A 20648-nucleotide genomic window follows, 5' to 3' on the forward strand; every position below is an offset into this window, starting at 1 on the left:
ATTTATTTGGAAGGAAGAGTTACAGAAAGGAGAGACAGAGAGACCGAGGTCTTCCTTCCATTGGTTCACTCTGCAAATGGCTCCAAGGACCAGGTCTGGGTCAAAGCGAAGCCAGGAGCCAGGAGTCTCTTCCCGGTCTTCCACGTGGGTGCAGGGGCCCAAGCACTTGGGCTGTGCTCTCAGGCCATTAGCAAGGAGCTAGATCAGAAGTGGAGCAGAGTCCGGCACTGAGGCGTGCTGGCCTCTGTGGGTGCCAGTTTGGGACCTGGATGCTCCACTTCCAATCCAGCTCTCTCCTGTGGCCTGGGAAAGCTATGGAAGACGGCCCACTTCTTGGGATCCTGCACTTTCGTGGGAAGACCTGGAGGAGGCTCCTGGTTCCTGGCTTCGGATCGGCGCAGCACCTCCCCTTGCCTCACCCTCTTTCAAAAGCTCAGAGGTTACCACGGCAAGCGCATCCCCGCTGCGGTGCTCTGCTACCGTCAATAAACACCATTCTTCTTCAGAGAGTGACAGCAGGTAAAACACTCCCAACCCAGGGCAGCACGCTGATAGCAAAGCTGCACACTGCATTCAGCAGGCGCACACTGTATTCAGCAGGTGCACACTGTATTCAGCAGGTGCACGCTGCATTCAGCAGGTGCACACTGCATTCAGCAGGTGTACACTGCATTCTGCAGGTGCACACTGTATTCCGTAGGTGTACACTGTATTCAGCAGGTGCACACTGTACTCAGTAGGCACACACTGCATTCAGCAGGTACACGCTGTATTCAGCAGGTGCACACTGTATTCAGTAGGTGTACACTGCATTCAGCAGGTGCACACTGCATTCAGCAGGTGCACGCTGCATTCAGCAGGTGCACACTGCATTCTGCAGGTGCACACTGTATTCTGTAGGTGTACACTGTATTCAGCAGGTGCACACTGTATTCAGCAGGTGCACACTGTATTCAGTAGGTGTACACTGCATTCAGCAGGTGCACACTGCATTCAGCAGGTGCACGCTGCATTCAGCAGGTGCACACTGCATTCTGCAGGTGCACACTGTATTCCGTAGGTGTACACTGTATTCAGCAGGTGCACACTGTATTCAGCAGGTGTACACTGTATCAGTAGGCACACACTGTATTCAGCAGGTGCATGCTGCATTCAGCAGGTGCACACTGTATTCAGTAGGCACACACTGTATTCAGTAGGTGCACACTGCATTCAGCAGGTGCACACTGTATTCAGCAGGTGCACACTGTATTCAGTAGGTGCACACTGTATTCAGCAGGTGCACACTGTATTCAGCTGGTGCACACTGTATTAGCAGCTTGAGTTTCTGGTTTTTCAAGGACCATGTCTCCCAGCTGGTGTTAAATAAAAACCACAGAAGTCCCCTGTTTTGAACTGAGCTCTAACAGGGCCCCAACAGGCCAGGCTGACAACCAAAATGGAGTCACTCGCGCTCTGGTTTCCATGTCCCCATGCTGAAACTAAGGTGCTGAGCACACGGGGGTGGAGTGAGCCGTACACTATCATAGCGTCCTCAGCAAAGCGTCTGGGCAGTTGTGGGACGAAGGTGGCACCTGGAGCCTGCTTCCCAGGCTGCATTACCGAGTACCCCAACTAGCAGGAGCTGTAATCCTGGCCTGACTGCAAGGCAAGGCTCACAGCTTGGCAGATGGGTCTAGGTGCCAGCGAGAGCCCTGCACTGTGGGAAGTAGGTGCGCCTGGGCTGGGCCATGGGGAGCCCAGGCAGGGTGCCACGTGCCAGACGGAGAAACCACCAGGAAAAGGGGCACTGAGCTCACCGGGGGTGTGGGTGGGACACTGGGAAACAGCTCTCGGGTCTCCCTCCCCTTTGCCGGCACACAGCCCCCGCAGTCCCCGGAGGCTCCTGGTGGCAGGGAGGCCTTAGAAAGCAAGGCCAAGGCAGGACCAGAGTTGGGTCTTTCTGCCCGGCCGCCAGCTCAGGAGGGAGGGGCCCGAGGGTGAAGGGGCTCCCCAGTAACGAGCTTCCACAAACCCCTGACAGCCAGAGAACACGTGGAGGTTCCTGGAGGGTGCGTGGTGGGGAGAGCAGGCAGGCTCCTGTCCCGCCCCGTCACAGCCCCTACATCTCTGCTTCTGTGTCCCTGTGATGCCCTTGACAATGAAGCAGCAAATGCATTTCCTTGAGATCTGCGAGTTGTTCCAGCAAGTGACCTGAACCCTGATCTGTAAGAGGGGACCCTGGGAACCTGACTTGACAGTGGGGTCAGAGGCTCAGGTCACAGGGGCCTATTTCCAGAAAGTCACACTGTGGCTGGGGCTTGCAATGTGGTGAGGCTGTGATGGTTGTGTCCACATCAAACACATACAGACTCATTTTTCTTGTCCTTAAGCTCTCAGCAATACAGTGGAACAACTGCTGACGCTGTGTCAGGTGTTGTAAGCAATGCAGACAAGATTCACCATGTACAGGACAATGGGTACCGGTTCTGCACAAACACCGCTACTGCACAGAAGGGACTTGACTGTCTGGATTTTGTTACCTGTGAGTCCTGGACTTAGAACCAAGGGCTTTGCTGTTTTTTTTTTTTTTTTTGACAGGCAGAGTTAGATAGTGAGAGAGACAGAAAGAAAGGTCTTCCTTCTGTTGGTCTGTTGGTTCACCCCCAAATGGCCATTACGGCTGGCGCACTGTGCTGATCTGAAGCCAGGAACCAGGTGCTTCCTCCTGGTCTCCCATGCAGGTGCAGGGCCCAAGCACTTGGGCCATCCTCCACTGCACTCTTGGGCCACAGCAGAGAGCTGGCCTGGAAGAGGGGCAACTGGGACAGAATCCGGCGCCCCAACCGGGACTAGAACCCGGGGTGCCGGTGCTGCAGGCGGAGGATTAGCCTAGTGAGCTGTGGCACCAGCCTAGGGCTTTGCTGTTTAACTGGAAGCCTGGCGGGGGTCAACACTGGCACGGTGAGCTAACCACCACCTGCAATGCCAGCATCCTGTATCTGGGCACTGGTTCAGGTGCTGGCTGCTCCGCTTCTAATCCAGCTCCCTGCTAATGCACCTAGGAAGGCAGCAGAAGATGGCCCAAGTGCCTGGGCCCCGTCCCCATGTGAGAGAACCAGATGGAGCTCTGGGTTCCAGGCTTTGGCCTGGACCAGTCCTGGGTGTTACGGCCATTTGTGGAGCAAACCAGTGGATAGAAGACCTCTCTCGATCCCTCTGTCTTAACAAAACTTAAAAAAAAAAAAAAAAAAAAAAAAAAGCCACTGACAAAAAGCCACTGACTCAACCAGTGTTTACCATGGAGCAAAATCGTGGTTTCCTAACTCCCTCCTGGCCCCTGTATCTGGCAGTTGGCCTTCCACTCTGAGGCTGCGCTCGGATCCTGCCCAAGGTTTGCTCTCTACAGCGACGGCCCCGCCCCCTCCCGGGGATGGAGCGGCTGCTGTGCTGGACGCGTCGTCCTACAGACCTGCAGGTCCTTTTGGTCCTTCTTGCTGTCCAGGTTGGGGGTCCTGGTGACAAAGTCGTTCAGCATGCTGTAGAGAGACAATCAGCTCCGGATCAGAACCGTGGCCGGAGCAGACTGTCCCAGGAGAGGACACGTCAGGCCGGACGCGGTACCTGAGGAGCAGAAAGCAGCCGGGTGGCGCCAGATTCAGCTGCACCGACTCCTTCAGCACGGCCAGCAGCGAGCCGAAGCTCTCCTGCAGGGCTGGTGTGGGCAGCCTGTGGACAACAGACAAGAGAACACACCCAGGCGTGAACGAGCAGGCCTGGGCAGAGGGGCATCGGCCCATCTGGCCGACCTGCTGCTTTCATGACAACACACACAAGCTCAGCGGCTGGGGCCCTGGAACCTGCAATCCTGCTGGGGGCAGGTGACTCACTCCTGGCTTCCTTGTCTATCAAATACGGGCCTGAAACTACACGGCCGGCTTCGAGATCCTGGGATCCTCTGGGGCTAACATTCTACCTCCCTGATGGCGCCGGCCCAGCCTTCTCTGTCAGAAGGTTGCAAGGCGCTGGGTTGGGGGACACGGACCAGGAGACTGATCTGCCCCCCGGCAGCCCCCAGGAGAGGACTCCCCGGGATGAGGATGCTGGGGTCCTGCTGCAAAGCCAGGTGGCCCAGCACAGGCCACTGACGCTCAGAGGCAGCTGGGGGCCCCGGCTCCCCAAGTCCTGGTCCCCAACTCACTGTGTCTACTGCTAAAGGCAGCCGGCCAGAAGCTAACCTGCAGCTGCACAGAAAGCGGAGTCCGCCTGAGCCACTGTAACGCCTTTGCAGGCGTCACCGTTCACCTCCGTCTGCTGTGAGGAGGGAGGTGAGAGCCGCAGTGATGCTTGCGGGTGGGGGGTGACAGCGGGACTGAACTTAAGCCCTGGCCCGGGGGCCCCCGGGGTTAGGACCCTTCATTCAGCTCTTGGCAACTTCAGCTGAGCTGAATGCGAGTTACAGTGTGAGCCAAGGACATCCCAGAGTTGTTCACCGTGCAACTCCTGGTGGCGACGTGGGGTAGAGGCTCCCCTGAGAAGTGGCCTACAGCCCCTCACCCCCACGTACTGCAGCGGAGCAGGGGCCTGGGAGCCGTGGCTAGGACGCTGCCGGGCCCTAGGGTCTGGAGGACGCCCGGTGACGCTTCCTGTGTCCCTGGAGGAACATCCGGGGAGTCCCCTCCCCAAAGCCTCCTTTTATCAGGCCTGCTCATCAGGGGGACCGGGTTTGGGAGGGCCAAGCAGAAGCCACCCAGTGGGAGAACAAGGCCCAGCCGTCACTTCTCCAGCACCTTCCTATCTGAGGGCTTTGTGTCTTTCTTTGCTGTTTTGTTTTTGTTTTTCTTATCAACTGAATATGGACCTGAGTCTTTTAAAGTTGCATGTGGCAGGGCAGGCTAAGCTGCTGCCTGCAGTGCCTATATCCCATGAGAGTCCTGGCTGCTCCACTTCCGATCCAGCTTCTAGCTAATGGCCTGGGAAAGCAGTAGAAGATGGCCCAAGTGCTTGGGCCCCTGCACCCATGTGGGAGACCTGGATGGAATTCCTGATTCCTGGCTTGGGATCAGCCCAGCTCTGGCCATTGTGGCCATCTGGGAAGTGAACCAGCAGATGGAAGACCTCTCTCTCTCTCTGCCTCTCTGTAACTCTTTCAAATCAATCAATCAATAAAAAAAAAAAAAAAAAAAGTTGCAGAGGCCTCGCCTAGGGCTTTGCTGACTTCAAGGAGTCCTCTGGATTCAGCACGTGGATCTCAAAATGTTAAATGAGATCCTTGGGGGAGGAAGAGTAAAGACGCTCGGGCCAGGCCGCCCCAAGCCTCGGGAGGACGTGAAGACACCCTGAGCTCTGTTCTGACCTCGGGCTCACCAGGTGGCCGGACAGGAAGCCAGGGCCTCTGCGCCTGGGCCACGTTTCCCAGGGCGCTGCGTTACCTTTGGATGAGAGCGTAGCAGAACTGCAACACGGCGATGTCCGCCAGCGGTGACTTCTGGAAACGAAAGCACAGCCGATTACTCCAGGGTGGCTGCAAGCACAGCCCGAGAGAATTCACACCAAAATGCACCAGAACCGGGCCCGGCACAGCCAAGCTTTGCTTCCCAAAAAAGTTACCTGTTTATTTGAATAGGTAGATTTGTTTATTTAGAAGATTCATTTATTTGAATAGTTACAGAGGAGGACAGGAGGGGAGGGAGAGAGGAAGAAGGAGGGAGGGATTTATTTGTTTGAAAGGCAGAGTGACAGAGAGAGAGGAAGGACAGAGAGGTCTCTGGTTCACTCCCAAATGGCCACAACAGCCAGGGCTGGGCCAGGCCCAGGTCAGACTGTTCCCCAACGTGGCCATGGCCAGAGGGTCAGGCAGCAGGCACGGACCTCCTGTGGGAGCTCAAGGTCGACCTGAGACCTGCTCAGAGTCATGAGCGCAAACTGGCCAAGGACCTGACTGCTCCCCCAGCGCGCTACGTCCCAGCTCCACCCTCTGGGCCGAGCCACTTCGTGTTTCTGTAGGGGTGAAAGGCAACAGGACAACAACGGTCTCGGGAGAGCCTGGGCTGGCCCTCCAATGGGGGCTGTGGCAGTCACCCCATCCTTGCCTCTCTGCTTCCTAATCCCGAATCTCTAATCTGTGCAGCTGTGTGTGTATATATATATGCATATTTTATATACATATTATATATATATTTATACATATTAAATATATGTATTTAAAGATTTATTTATTTATTTGAAAGGCAGAATTACAGAGAGGCAGAGAGAGAGAGAGAGAAAGAAAGGTCTTCCATCTGCTGGTTCACTCCCCAGATGGCTACAATGGCCGGAGCTGTGCCGATCTGAAGCCAGGAGCCTCTTCTGAGTCTCCCATATGGGTGCAGGGGCCCAAAGACTCGGGCCACCTTCTACTGCTTTCCCAGGCTATAGCAGAGAGCTGGGTCTTGAACCAGTGCCCATATGGGATGCCGGCATTGCAGTCCACAGCTTTAACCCACTGTACCATATCACCAGCCCTATATATATTTTAAAAAGCTTTATTATTTGAAAGGGTGAGGGGAGAGAGAGAGAGAAAGAGAGAGACGTCTTCCACCTGCTAGTTCACTTCTCAAATGTCTGCAAAGGCCAGGGCTATGCCAGGATGAAGCCAGGAGCCTGGAACTCCATCTAGGCCTCCCACATAGGTAGCAGGGGCCCAAGCACTCAGGCCATCTTCTGCTGTTTTCCCAGGCGCATGTAGAAAAATGTGGCTTTTTGTGGCCATTTGGGGAGTGAAATGGCAAATGGAAGATGTCTCCCCCCTCTCTGTAATTCTGCCTTTCAAATAAAATACAATAAAAAAATTGTTTTGGATCTCTCTCCATTTCAAAGCTGAGCCTGTATCTCATTTTGTTTATCTGTTCATCTGCTGGATGTCTTGGGATACTTCTAAGTTATGTTATTATAAATAATGCAGCTAACAGCGCTGGTGTACAAATACCTCTTCAAGACCCTGCTTTCAATTTGTGCTGGAAAGCATGTTAGAAGGCAACTATTTCAAGACCGAAATCAATCCTGCTTCCAGCAAATTAAGAGCAAGACGGCTCCTTGCACTTGTCTACAAAGAGGTTTGCTTTGGTAAAAACAAAAAGCTCCAAGGGAAAAGTATTAAACCACAAAGCGCGTGCTGTTTTGAATCCACCGTGCAGAGCTGAGAAAGGCCTGTACGGGGCCCAGGGCCCTCGCCTGCGCTGCAGAAAGCGAGCAGGACCAGGCGGGGCGGCGGGGCTCAGCACCATCACCCCGAAGCGTCCCGCTTCACAGCGGCCGGAGCCAGCGCCTTCACGCTCACAGTGAGCTGCCCGAGCTGCGTCCTCTCACTCTGCTTTGTTAAGGCGTCCTGGTCAGTCTCCCCTGAGCCCTCTGCAACCAGGCCTTGGCCTTGGGCTTAAGAACGGCGGCTCTCGGTAGGATGACTCGGTGACCCCTCACCCCGAGAGCCTGGCGCAGACACGAGTGCGTGTTCCAGAGCCACGGAGCTGCGTCCCAGCAAGGACAGAGCCTGCCGGGAAAGCACGGGGCCGCCCTTGTTCCCACAAACACCTGTGGACAGGGCCCTGGCCTCTGCCTTCTTTCTCTAAGGGTATCACTTTTTTTTTTTTTTTAAGATTTAATTTACTTGAAAGTCAGAGTTACGGAGAGAGAGGGAGAGATGGAGGAGAGAGAGAGAGATCTTCCATCCACTGGTTCACTCCCCTGATGGCCACAACTGCTGGGCTGGGCTAGGTCAAAGCCAGGAGTTTCATCAGGGTCTCCCATGTAGGTGCAGGGGTCCAAGCACTTGGGCCATCTCCACTGCTTTCTCAGGCACATTAGCAGGGAGCCGGATCAGAAACGGAGCAGTCGGGACACGAACCAGCACCTGTATGGGATGGCAGTGTTGCGGGCGGTGGGCTTAACCAGCTGCACCACAATGCTGACCCCAAGACACTTACTTTAAAAAAGCTTATAAATGGTAAATTTTTGGCCTGCGGTTGAGACATCCGTGTCCCACACCTGAGAGCCTGGGTTCAACGCCCAGATCTGCTCCTGCCTCTGGGACCCTGCTATGGACATGGGAGACTTGGATTGGCTCTAGGCTTTGCCCATTCCCCCCCCACCCCCCCCGGGCCCCGGCTGGTATGGGCATTTGAGGGAGTGAACCAGCAGATGGTAGCTCTGTCAAATAATAAGGACAAAAACAAGAAAAAGCTCACAGTTAGAAATACGCCCTCGGGCCTCTGACACATCTGTGTGACCTTGTGACTCAGGAATGTCTCTCTCAAGAACCCTGGAGCAGTCCTTGCAACAGGCAGCTCCCTGTGTCCCAGCCCCTGCGGGAGCCAACCTTGAGCAGAAGCACCTGGCAGATCCACACAGCCTGGCAACGGTGATCGGCTGGCCCTGACTCGCTTTTTGGGGTCATTTCCCGTCTCCTGCTTTGGCTCGGCCCCTGCTCTCCCTGCCAACTTCTTCGTTTTCCTGAGCTCCCTGCCTTGCCCATTGCCAGTTCCCAGGCGCCGTCTACACCTGGGCTGGAGGCTGGCTCCATACTCTGTGGCTGCGAGGAGAGGAGACAGCCCCCGATGGCGGGCAGGGCAGGGGCAGCGGCCAGCTGAGAGCAGATGGCCGGCCGGGGCCAAGGCCGCGGACGGAGCGGTATACCTTCTCGCCCTCGCTGCCCGGGCCTTCCTCCCAGTCCCGGTGTGCAGGAAGCGGGGTGGCAGGGCCGCCGCCTCCCCAGGCCCTCACCTCGTCCCCTTTGCTCTGCGGCGGCCTCTTCACCACCTCCTTCACCAGGTGCAGCAGCGTGTCCGTCTGCAGAGTGCTGAGCGCGCGGATCAGGTCCACGAGCGTCAGCTGCGAGGCACTGGCCACCGGGATGATCTGCCGAGGGGGGGAGGACACTGAATGCTCACAGAGAGAAGGCAGAACAGGGCCGACCCACAGAAGTGTTCTACGATAGCTGCCCTTGGGGAAAGAACTTTGTTTTCATTAAAGAACAATGTGGGAGGGAGGGAGGGTATGGTAGGAAGCTCTTCAAACTACACGTGAAATACATGGAATTTGTTCCCTTTTATAAATAAATTAAAAAAAAATTGGCTCATTGCCTGAAGGAAGCAATGGACAACTTGATTGCAAAGAATTCTCAGTGGCGCACAAATTTATCGATTTAACTTTTTAGGTTCCTCTTGAGAGTGATGTCCCAAAATATGTTCTAGTCCTAGGAGAGACTGACTCTTATCAGACACGACAGAAAGCCGAGGCTGCCTGGCTTAGAGATGGCAGGCTCTGCAGTCGGCAAAGGTGAACCCTGAGCCGAATCAGCAAAGCTGTTCCGGTGCTCTGCTCCCTTCCCTACTGCCCAGCTCGCGGGCACGCCACGCCACACCACGCCACGCCACGCCACGCCACGCCAGCAGGAAGGCACGGGGTAACAACCCACTTCAGGAGAGTGCTTACTCAGTTGTTATAAGGATGCAGACCACATGCCACTCCGAGTGGCAATGTTCCTGGACTTAGGTCCTCGCTCTGCCACCTGTTCATCCCGTGACCTTGCAAGGGTCACTTGCCCTCTCTGAGTCTTGGTTACTTCAACTGGAAAATGAGATTTTAAAATCTACCACTTGGTACGGTTGAAGAGAATTATACGTTAGAATCTGTAGAATACTGAGTATAGGACATGGGAATAAATATCTAACTGATGTTTTCATTAAAAAAATTTTTTTTGAGACACAGAGAGATGGTGGGGGGAGGTGGGAGGGAGTGTGAGAGTGAGCGAGCAAGTGGGGGAGCCACTGGGTCAATCCCCCAAATGCCTGGGACAGCCAAAGGGGCCAACACTGGGAGCCAGGAATCCCTTTCAGGCCTCCTGCTGGTTGAGGCGCGCGGTCTGTGTTGCAGGAAGCTGGAGTCAGGTGCAGAGGCAGGACACGGGAGCCTTCAGTGCTGGGCCCAAGGCCTGCCCCCATCTCAACCTTTGAAACAAATGCTTCCTAGTGGACGGTGGGAGGGACCCCAGGGATGGGAACAGAGCGAGCTGGCCCTTAACTACAGAATCGCGTTCAGTGTCCAGCACACATCAGGAACGGAAGGTGCTGTGGACCCTGTGGCAGTAACACTGGCGTCCTGGGATTTATGGAAGCACCTTCGGGAGAGATGTGCTCCATCTGAAGCAGACAGGGAGGAGACAGAGACCAGGTACACGCAACCTGGCCCTGGTAGGGAGGCCCAGGCCCGGGAGGCCGCAGAACACGGTTGTTGCACACACATGCATGCATGCACAGGCCTGACGGCTCCCATCTTCTCCCATCACGGCCAAGTGCAACCCGCAGACACGAAGGCAGAACCCCACCAGGAAACGGCCTACCATGGCTTTCCAAGGAGGATCGCGAATGGCCTCTCGGGCCAGGGGTGCACTCCTGGGTGGTTTCCTCCCTTCAAATGCACGTGTTCCCAGCACTCTCAAGGGCACGGTAAGTACAAGTATTACACATTAGGACACGGGAGGGAGAGGTGGGCTTCCCCTGGGCATAATCCTTGTTGTTCTGAGACACGGCTTGGAGTTTCAGTGAAACTGATTCAACCATTTTCCCGTGGGCCTCTGGGGTCACCTCTGCTGCCCACGCCCCTTGGGCATGTCTCTAACGACTCCTCCCACTCGACCTTTACCCTCACCTTACTGTGTCGCTGGGCTTTCTTTCTGCTCCACACTGTGGCAACCGCAGCCATCAGCTGGACCCCAAGGTGGGCCGTCAGGGGGTTTAAGAAGTCTAGAATTTTTTGTCTTATGGTCTAGAAAACAGAAAAACAAAGTTACTGCAGAGTGACATGAGGGCACTCATTCCTGCCTGGGTATGCGTGGCCACTGTGTGGTGCACGCTGAGAGCGGACGCCTGTCCTGTTGGTACCCAGTGCTGCCTGGCTGGAGGACCCTGGGGCGCAGGAGGAACCAGAGCCCTGCCTTGGAGGAGCTGGGTGTGTGCGATGGGCACACAGTGCCACGTCAAGGCGCAGCCGCTCAGGAGGATTGGGGAAGGGCTGGCCAGAAGCCCCGCAATGCTGGGAGACTGAGTCAGCGCCATTTCCGCGGGGAGACCCCTCGGCCGAGGCCCTGAAGCCTGCAGGCCACAAGCACCAGCCAACCAAGTCTTTGCTCACAGGATTCCTGGAACACGCCTGGGCCTCATTCCCCATGCTCCTTTTCGCTGCTCGTGGATTTTTTTCAGCTCCTGAGCCCTGCCCACGGTGTTCCTTGCTGTGCAAATCTGGCGCCCGTCCCACCTGAAACACCCGCCCAGTTAAATCCTCCCCACCTGGGGTCCAGCTCAGCCCGCTGCCGACCCCCAGCAGCAGTCAGGTTCCCGGGTGGGCCGCACATGGCCAGAGCAGCCTGCACTGCCGGCCTGCACACACAAACAGGGCCCAGTGCACAGCGGCACACAGCGGCTGAGTGGACGGATTGCTGAGTGCCTGCTATGTCCTCCCTGGCCGCGCTGATCTCCCATCAGAGCCTGGCACTGGGCAATGGGGTGGGGGAAAGGGGCCCGTCCCCTGTGCCAGTGCCAGTGCCAGTGCCAGTGCCGTGTGCTGGGACCTGCGGGCTAATAAGCCTCTTTCTTTAAAAAGGTTCGCCTTCCTCAGGTACTTCATTGTGCAACAAAAGCCTGATGACTTCACTCTCCATCAGCCCACGGAGTAGGGCGACCACAGAGCCTGTTTACAGGAAGGAAACTGAGCATGAGAGGCTGTGAGTTTCTGAATTTTTGTTTTTTAAAGATTTACTTGAAAGGCAGAGTGACAGAGGAAGCAGAGAAGAGACGGAGAGGGAGAGACATCATTCATTCACTGGTTAACTCTCCAAATGGCCACAATGGTCGGGGCTGGGCCCGGCCAAAGCCAGGATCCAGGAACTCCATCCTGATCTCCAACATGGGTGGCAGGGGCCCAGGCACTTGGGCCATCTTTCTCTGCCTGCCCAGGTGCATTGGCAGGAAGCTGGATCGAAGTGGAGCAGCCACGACTTGCTCTGGGATGCTGGTGCTGCAAGCCGAGGCTTACCCGCCGTGCCGCGACACTGGCCCCTGGACATTTTCCAAAAGCAGGTTCCTGTAGCAGCTTCAAACTCAGGATTCCCTCCCAGGGCACCATGGGGACCAGCGGTAGGTTCTGGAGGCCATGTGTGCACCACAGTGCAGGACAACAGGGCCACCAGGAGCTGTGGGTGAGCCCCGAGGCCACGCCTGGCACCAAGGACTCTCCACGATGCAGCAGTTTTGGGCTGATGGTTCAGCACAAAACCCCAGAGCCGCTCTGATGTGCCGCCCTGAACACAAGACAAGCCGTTCGGGCAGAAATGCCGTAGAGCAGGAGTGGGGAACACGTTTTCTGCAGGGGGCCATTTGGGTCTATCATCTGTGGGCCACACGGAGCCATCTTAAAAATCAGCCTGCTGTAGACTTGGATTTTGAGTCCTGCCTGAGATTGCCTTGGCAGGGGTCTGACCAAATGATGTCACAGCCTCACATGGCCTGTGGGCCAGACCTTCCCCACCCTGTAGACTCAGGTGAGGACTCTACCTGTCCCCACCTCCAAGGCTACAAAAAAGAAAGGAAGAAAAAAACAAGAGGCCAGACCCACTCACATCCTCGTGTTCAACGTACAGGGAGCTCATTCCTTAGAAACAAACTGGAGGGGCAGGCACTGTGGCGCAGCGGGTGAAGCCGCGGCCTGCAGTGCCGGCATCCCATGTGGGTGCTGGTCTGAGTCCCGGCTGCTCCACTCCCAATCCAGCTCTCTGCTATGGCCTGGGATGGCAGTAGGAAATGGCCCAAGTCCTTGGACCCTGTGCCCATGTGGAAGACCCAGAGAAGCTCCTGGCTTGTGGCTTCAGATCAGTATAGCTCTGGCTGTTGAGGCCATCTGGGGAGTGAACCAGCAGATGGAAGACCTCTCTCTCTCTCCCTCGCTCTCTCTCTGTCTCTCTGTAACTCTGCTTTCCAAATAAATGAATCTTTAAAACAAACAAACGAAACAACCAAACCGGAGACTTGTGTTTCTGACTTCCATTCCTGGAGTGCACCCGATTGAGGATGCACATTGCTGTGCAGGGACAACGGAAGGCAGAGTAAGGAGAAAGGCCACTCACTTTGGTGGTTTTAAAGTAGACGGAGGAGGAGCCCTTCGCGCCCCCCAGGATGTCGACAGGTCTCTTCTGAGCCTCCTCTTTCCTGAGAACGTTCCAGAGCAGGGCCATGGTGTTAACCACCCGGGGCAGCTCTTCCAGGATGGCGTTCCTGGCATTTCTCAAGTTGGTGGGGTCACCGATAGCCATGGCCTAAAGATGAAAACGAACACGTGAGCCTCGGCTACAGCTGGTGGGGCTGGGTCTGAGCTGCGGGAGTCTCTCCCTGGAGAGCCACACGTGAGGCTACGGGAAGCACTGTGCTTCCCTGTGCATTTCAACTACGGCCTGCTTGCAGGGAGAGGCAGCTGGAGTCTGGGGCTCCGCGCTGCACATGCTCTGTCATTCGACAAAGAACTGGATGGACTCTAAGGCTTAATCATATCTAAGGCTTAATCATGGATGGCGTGGAGCAACTAGCCGCTCTGATGGCTTCCGTCTCCAATTTCATGAACAGCAGGACAAGTGAAAACACGTTGCAGAGATGAACACGAGCAGCTTCACACGCACCCCACACAGTTACACGGGGCAGGGCAGAAGTGCCCGCTCAAGCAAGAACAAAACCGCATTTGCGTTATTTGCATGCATTTACATACACATTTGCATAACACACCCATCCGTACCACGCTCCCCCGACATTTCATTGCACATTCGTGATGCCTGCATATATTTACAACCTGCATATGCATTATCATCATTTGCATACACACATTTCTCACAAATGTTACATGCATACTTTACTTATTTGAAGCAGTCATAACCCAATGAAGGCAAACAAAAAATACGAAAATTGCTTCGAATTCACAAAAAAGAATGTACCTTTTTGTTTTGGTTGGGTTGTTCCAGAAGACAAAAGTGGCTAATGGTTGTCAGGCCTTCCAGAAGTGTGAGTGGATAATCTGGAGAAATGTTCTCCCTCTTGGAGGTTGTGCTGTGGTGAGGACATGAGAAACCGGCCGTGAGAAGTTTTGAAAATCAGGCCACAAAGTTTTAATCTTCCCTATAAACATGGGATCAGTCAGATGTCACCATTTTAAATAAACGCACGCTCTCATCATGAGATACTGTTATAACAATGATAGATGGAGCGGGTGCAGTTGGCCAAGGGGCTAAGGTGCTCACGTCCCATACTGGAGTGCCTGGGTGTGAGTCCCAGATCCTAGGAGACAGCAGTGACGGTTCCAGTCACTGGGTTCCTGCCACCTACGTAGGAGACTTGGATGGCTCCCTGCTCCTGGCTTTGGTCCTGGCCTAGGCCCAGCTGCTGTGCACAGTTGGGGAGTGAACCAGCAGATGGCGCTCGCTCACTCTGTCTTGTCTCCCTGACTCTGCAATGAGTTTTTAAATAAACAGGCATCTCTTGTGCTATTTTACTTTCGTAGTGTCACCTTGGAACAACGGTTTCAGATGTTGTAGAATTTCTATGAAGGTGACTCACATTTTTATGCAGAATTAACAGAGTAACGGATTTTCCCGGCAACACTGAGAAAGCCTGGGTAGCTGCACAGAGCTAAAAATAAAGCAACCCAACTGGAAGTTCCCTGACACCTCTCGTGCTGATGCTAGAGAGGCTGCTGACCAGACTGAAGTCACCTCCCGTCAGCACCCGAGGCAAAACGGGTCAGCGTACCTGACAGACAGCTTCACAGACTCGCTCTCGTACTGCTTGACCAGCTCGTCCAAGTTTTTGCAAATCTGGACAACAAAGGGAGTCACCGTCCAGCCCAGGGACTTTCCAAAGTACGGCAAGGAGTGCGTGACCAAGCTCACCCAGGCCGGGTGCATGCCGTAGCCGTAGGCGGGCTGCAGGCCCCTCACCACGGCCGACACCAGCAGGCCCTGCGAGGTGAGGGGGTGCGGTTGCACGTACTGCACGGCGCTGATGGCCTGCTGGAAGTTGAGGGTCTTCTGCCACTCCCGCGCCAGCGCCGGCTGGTTCCCGGCCTCCTCTTGCACCTGCCCCAGGTGGTGTTCCAAGACGATCAGCACCTGCAGGAGCTTCAGCAGCTCGATCTGCAGAGGGTGCTCGCTCCAGATCTGGTCCTGACCCAGGTGGATGAGGCTCTCCTCGAAGACGCCGTCCTCCAGCAGGGCCCCGCCCCGGTCGGCGGTGGCCAGGCCGTAGCGCTTCTGGCTCGTGTACATGGACGCCGACAGCGAGAGCAGCACAAACTCCTGGACCTTGCACCTCTGCAGCAGGCTGTGGATGAACTCCACGTTCTTCCCCTCCGCGGACTTGGCCACGGAGACCAGCTGGGTCATGATGCGGATCAGCACCTCCACGCTCTTGACCTGCACGTCCCGGTTGCCCAGGATGTCCCGGTGGGAGACCTTCAAGTAGCACGGGTAGTAGGCGCGCAGGAAGCTCAGGCAGAGGTAGGTGAGGAGCTCGATGAGCAGGGAGTGGGGGCACACGTTGGGGGGCTGGCTCTGGAGCTTTCCATAGAAGCTCTGGCCGATGAGGGCCTCCTGGTGGCGAGCCAGGAGGTTGGAGATGAGATTGAGGTGCGCGGTGGAGCTGGTGTCCATGCTGGTGCTGGACACGGCCTCGGTGAACTCCTTCGGGTTGGCTTTGAGCACGGCCTCCAGCACGGAGAAGGCGTACAGCACCCGGCGCGAGTCGTAGGGCTGCAGGTAGAGCAGGATGTGCTTGAACAAGGCCTCCAGCCGCTCCTGCCGCTCCCGCTGCTGCTTCAGCAGCCGGGACGTGGTGAGGGCCTGCAGCTCCACGTCGGCCTCCTCGTCGCTCGACAGCGACTCCGAAGCCTGGGTCTTGTCCGAGTCCGCCCGGGTCAGGCTCAGCCCGGCGCCGGCCTTGAAGCTTTCGGAGTGGAAGGCCGCCAGCAAGGACGGGCGCTTGGGGTACACCCTGCCCGCCATGGGGAGGGCCACACAGCAGTTCTCGTCCGGGCTCAGCTCCTGTGGCTCGTGGGAGGGGGACGAGAAGGAGGACGTGTTCTCGCTGTCCGTGTGGCCGGAGCTGGTGTCCGCGGACTCGGTGTGCTCGCTGCTGTCCCCGGCACCGTGGGCCGTCCCGTCGGGGAGGTCCACATAGTAGGGCAGGTCCTCCTCACTCACTTCGCTCCGCGGCAGGCCCTGCTCTGGTTCCTTCTCCACTTCGGCCCAGATGGCCTCGCGGTCGACCGTGGTGAACTGGCTCAGGGGCAGGTGTTCCTCCGAGCTGCCTTCCGGAAGCTCAGGCGCACCGCACGCCTGCTTGCAGGGGGTTTTCTTCCTGTTGAACCAGCGATGCAAATCCTCTGAAAATGACAGAAGCACAAACGGCTTTAGCACCCAGGGGTGGCTGTGGCGAACAGCTCTGGGACAGTCAAGTCAGACGGCACAGACGGGAAGTTCAATGCGAACAAAATTCCCACACGAAGCCACAGCCCCGGAGTCCAGATCACATTCCGGGCAGAAGGCAGACAACGGAGGGGCGAATCTAGCTACTCCATCATAGGGAATTTACATATTACAGCTTTTGGGGGAAAGCAGGTGAAAACCAGGGATCTAAGATGTCCCTGGAAGTGATCGGGGGCAACGTCCCGTGCCAGGGCAAACTGGGAAGCAGAGTGCAGACCACAGACAGGAGATGCGGCGCATCAGGGACGTGCCTGCAGCAGGCTGCCGATGGGAGCGAGCTGCAGGGGAGACGGGGCTGCAGAGTGGTGGGCACGGAAGGAGCCCGAGTCGGGGCAGCGTCTGCAGCACACAGCCAGGAGACAGCCGTCCAGGCTGCCTGCCCAGCCAATCCCCACCCCACCCCCTACCCCCATGCCGTTCAGCCTGCATCAGGGGGACTTCCTAATGCTTGGACTTCCCCCTTCCAGTTTTTAAGATAAGTGTGCTAGTATTCCTGAAAGCAGCCAACATTTGAAAGTATTTAAATCTCTTCTTCAAGATTTGTTTATTTGAAAGGCAGAGTGACAGAGGGAGGGGAAGAGACAGGGAGTGAGCGATCTTGCATCGGTTGGTTCACTCCCCAGATGGCCCCAACAGCCAGGGCTACGCCAGGCCGAGGTCAGAAGCCTAGAATTCCACCTGCATCTCCCACACGAGTGCAGGGGCCCAAGCACTTGGGCCAGCATCTGCTGCTTTCCCAGGTGCATTAGCGGGGAGATGAATCAGACACAGAGCAGACGGGACTTGGATCGGCTCTCTGATGACGGATGCTGGGTTTGCAAGTGGTGTTTTAGTCCGCTGAGCCACAATGCTGGCCTTCGAGTCTCAAAAAAAGGATCCCAACACAAAGAAATGATAAACGTTTAAGGACACGGAAACACTAACTCTCCTGATGCGGTCACTGCACATCGTATCCATGGACTGAATTCTCACACTGTACCCCATAAATAGTACAATTGCTATATGTCAGTTAAACATTTTCACAAATCAGTGAAAGACAAAGGTCTTTGGTGTTGCCAAACATTTCAATTCTGCAGGTTTCAACCAATCCACACCCTGAACATTGCACAGGACCAGGACAGAACTTCGGAAACGGAGAAGCTCCATGGAGCGCACCACCAAGTCCAGAACCTAGGTTTCTAGAGGATGGCAGAGGCGAGAGGAGGTGAGCGCTCACGTCCAGCTTCCTCCAGGGAGAGACGGTGGGAGCGAAGCCCTCTCTCCCACCAGGAGGCCGGCAGAAGGTGCCCAGGAAGGAAGCAGCAGGAGGTGCTGGGAGACTTTGAAAGCCCAAGCAAAGGGATGCTAAGAGACCTACTGCCTTGGCTGTCAACCTTTTAAGAAGGTGCTGAGTGTACACTTCCGTAAGTCTTGCTTTCTTGCAACACGGACTAACACAGCGCCTGCTCTCGGAGAAGGCAGCCAGCTTTCCCTCCCAAAGGCTACGAGGGCTCACAGGGTCAGCAAGAGGCGGGGCTGTTTCATGCACCTGCTTTCCCAAACATTGGGCTTTTTAAAAAACAATTAAATATTTATTTATTTGAGAGGTGGGGTGGGGGAGAGAGATTGATTTCCATCTGCTGGTTCACATCCCAAATGCCTCCAACAACTAGGGCTGGGCCGGGCCAGGCTGAAGCCAAGAGCCAGGAACTCCATCTAGGTCTCCCCTGTGGGTGGCAGGAACTCAACCCTTTGAGCGGCCCACTGCTGCCTCAGCAGAAGTTGGAATGAGGAGCACTGAACCCAGGCACGCTGATACGGGATGCAAGTGTCTTAACTGCGGGCTTAAACACCTGCCCCTGGGCTACGTTTCTAGGTAAGAGAAGACTGAGACAGCACCGAGTAACCCACCTAAACAAACTAACTCGAAGTTTAAACTCCCACCTAGAAAACTGTTCTCAAGCTGTGCTGGGTTAGTGCACCTGGCACAAGGGGTGCTGGGTTAGTGCACCTGGCACAAGGGGTGCTGGGTTAGTGCACCTGGCACAAGGTGTGCTGGGTTAGTGCACCTGGCACAAGGTGTGCTGGGTAAGTGCACCTGGCATGAGTGGTGCTGGGTTAGTGCACCTGGCACAAGTGGTGCTGGGTTAGTGCACCTGGCACGAGCTGTGCTGGGTTAGTGCACCTGGCACAAGTGGTGCTGGGTTAGTGCACCTGGCACAAGCGATGCTGGGTTAGTGCACCTGGCACAAGTGGTGCTGGGTTAGTGCACCTGGCACGAGCGGTGCTGGGTTAGTGCACTGGCACAAACTGTGCCGGGTTAGTGCACCTGGCACAAGGTGTGCTGGGTCAGTGCACCTGGCACAAGCTGTGCTGGGTTAGTGCACCTGTCATGAGTGGTGCTGGGTTAGTGCACCTGGCACAAGGTGTGCTGGGTTAGTGCACCTGTCACAAGCTGTGCTGGGTTAGTGCACCTGGCACGAGCGGTGCTGGGTTAGTGCACCTGTCAGGTTTACATAGTTTTTCTTTTCCTTCCCTGTGATCCCCTATGTTCTCTTGTGCTACAGATGCCTTCTGGAAATTCTCTGAATAGAAGGTTTATTTCTTTTGCATTTCTGCTACTGTGATGAACAGGACTTTGCAGCTGGAATGAACCTCAGAGCAGGCAGAAGAGAAACCACTAACCTCATAGCTGAACCTTCACAAATGCAGGGGTCTTCAACAAGTCTGTGGAACTGGGTATTGTGGAAAAAATGTATTTCTGCACCAAAATAAACTTCCCTTATCTATTTAAAAACTATTGATTGATTTGAAAGGCAGAGTTACAGAGAGAAATAGGGAGAGACTGAGAGAGAGAAATTTTCCATCAGCTGGTTCACTCCCCAGATGGCCACGACAGCGGGGTCTGGGCCAGGCTGGAGTCGGGAGTCTGGAACTCCATCCTGGTCTCTCACCGGGTGGCAGGGGCACAGGCACAGCGGCCGTCGTGCACGGCCTTCCTGGGTGCACGAGCAGGGAGCCGGATCAGCACGGCAGCTGGGACTCGTCTCGGCACCTGATACGGCAGATCCAGGCAAGGCAAGCAGCAGCGCGCCCTGCTGCACCACAGCACCGGCCCTGGCTTAGCGTCTTATTGCACAGGACTGTCTATTTCAAAAATTTTGTTTTTCAATAACAAAATGATCTAGTTTTCTGGTGACAGCAGCAGACTCACCACCTGGTATTTCTAGGTGCTGGTTCACCGGATCCTTACATTGCCAAAGTCCCCGCAGGTTCCCAAAGTCCTTTCTCGCTGTTTGTGTCTACTCAGCACGGAAGCCCAAGTCCCTCCACGCAGCTGCGTCCAGCCACTGTTTTCTCCCTCCCGCACCCGGGGCCCCGTGCGGGCTGCTCACCAGCCGAGTTCTCCTGCTTGAGGCACTGGATAGACGTTCGCTGGGTTTTGGGCTGCAGCAGGAGCAGGAGCACGGGTTCGAGGATGCGCGCCACGTCCCCGAGGGAGAGGGCGCGCACCAGCCAGCCCTGGGCTGCCGCGCTGATGGCACCGTCCGTGCAGGCCAGGCTGTCCAGCACCACGAACAAGGACCTGTGGGCGGGAACGCTGCACTGAGCCCGTGGTGTCATCACACGGACGCCCCGGGCAGCTGCACCCAAGCCCTGATGACAGATCCCAGCAGGCAAGGACCAGGGCTTCGCAACCTTGGTTTCAGGTTGGAAACACCAGGGCGCGCTTTAAAACCCCAGTGCCCAGGTCTCAACCAAAATGTGTTCCCCCTGGGGGTGGGCTCCTTGCTGCACGCCTGTCCTCCCACCTAGCGCTTCAGAGACTGCAACAGCATGGAGGACAGCGTTCCTGCATACTGTCTACACCTGAGGCAAGCGGTCGGCCATGTGACACACGTGCACACCCAGGGCAGCCGCCAGACCCGTCCAGGGGAGGCCCCTGCATCTGCCCACGGCACGAGGCGGAGGCAGGGTCTGAAGCAAGCTGGCTTGCTCACTCCCCGAGCAAGTGAAGAAAACTCCTGCCATGTATCCACGTGTGTCCAGCCACGTTCCCGCAGGGGAGGACAGGCACCGTCTGTTGTGCAGCACAGACGTCACCTCCCCCCACCCCAGCCCCATATGCCGAGCAAGA

The 20648-nt window shown here is 56.0% G+C and overlaps 1 protein-coding gene across 4 annotated transcripts in view; it reads right to left on the reverse strand.

Annotated features, from left to right (window-relative positions):
- The window catches only part of DOP1B (DOP1 leucine zipper like protein B), a 118468-nt gene that overhangs the window by 16536 nt on the left and 81284 nt on the right, over window positions 1–20648 (reverse strand). For 3 of the 4 annotated variants that reach the window (XR_016233010.1, XM_051833581.3, XM_051833578.3), the window contains exons 18-26: window positions 19906–20096; window positions 14799–16428; window positions 13988–14099; window positions 13133–13321; window positions 10663–10779; window positions 8737–8871; window positions 5412–5467; window positions 3604–3708; window positions 3452–3518 (exon numbers count right to left, since the gene is read on the reverse strand). Coding sequence is in view for 3 of the 4 variants with exons in the window: in XM_051833581.3 (XP_051689541.1) it covers window positions 3452–3518; window positions 3604–3708; window positions 5412–5467; window positions 8737–8871; window positions 10663–10779; window positions 13133–13321; window positions 13988–14099; window positions 14799–16428; window positions 19906–20096 (2602 nt within the window). In the remaining variant the exon portion in view is untranslated. Of the gene's footprint in view, window positions 1–3451; window positions 3519–3603; window positions 3709–5411; window positions 5468–8649; window positions 8872–10662; window positions 10780–13132; window positions 13322–13987; window positions 14100–14798; window positions 16429–19905; window positions 20097–20648 lie in introns of all 4 variants that reach the window. The other variant, XM_089331434.1, reaches the window with a different exon arrangement.

This window comes from Oryctolagus cuniculus, chromosome 4 (assembly GCF_051225735.1).
Source record: "Oryctolagus cuniculus isolate XC-2025 breed Fujian yellow rabbit chromosome 4, ASM5122573v1, whole genome shotgun sequence".
NCBI lineage: Eukaryota > Metazoa > Chordata > Mammalia > Lagomorpha > Leporidae > Oryctolagus > Oryctolagus cuniculus.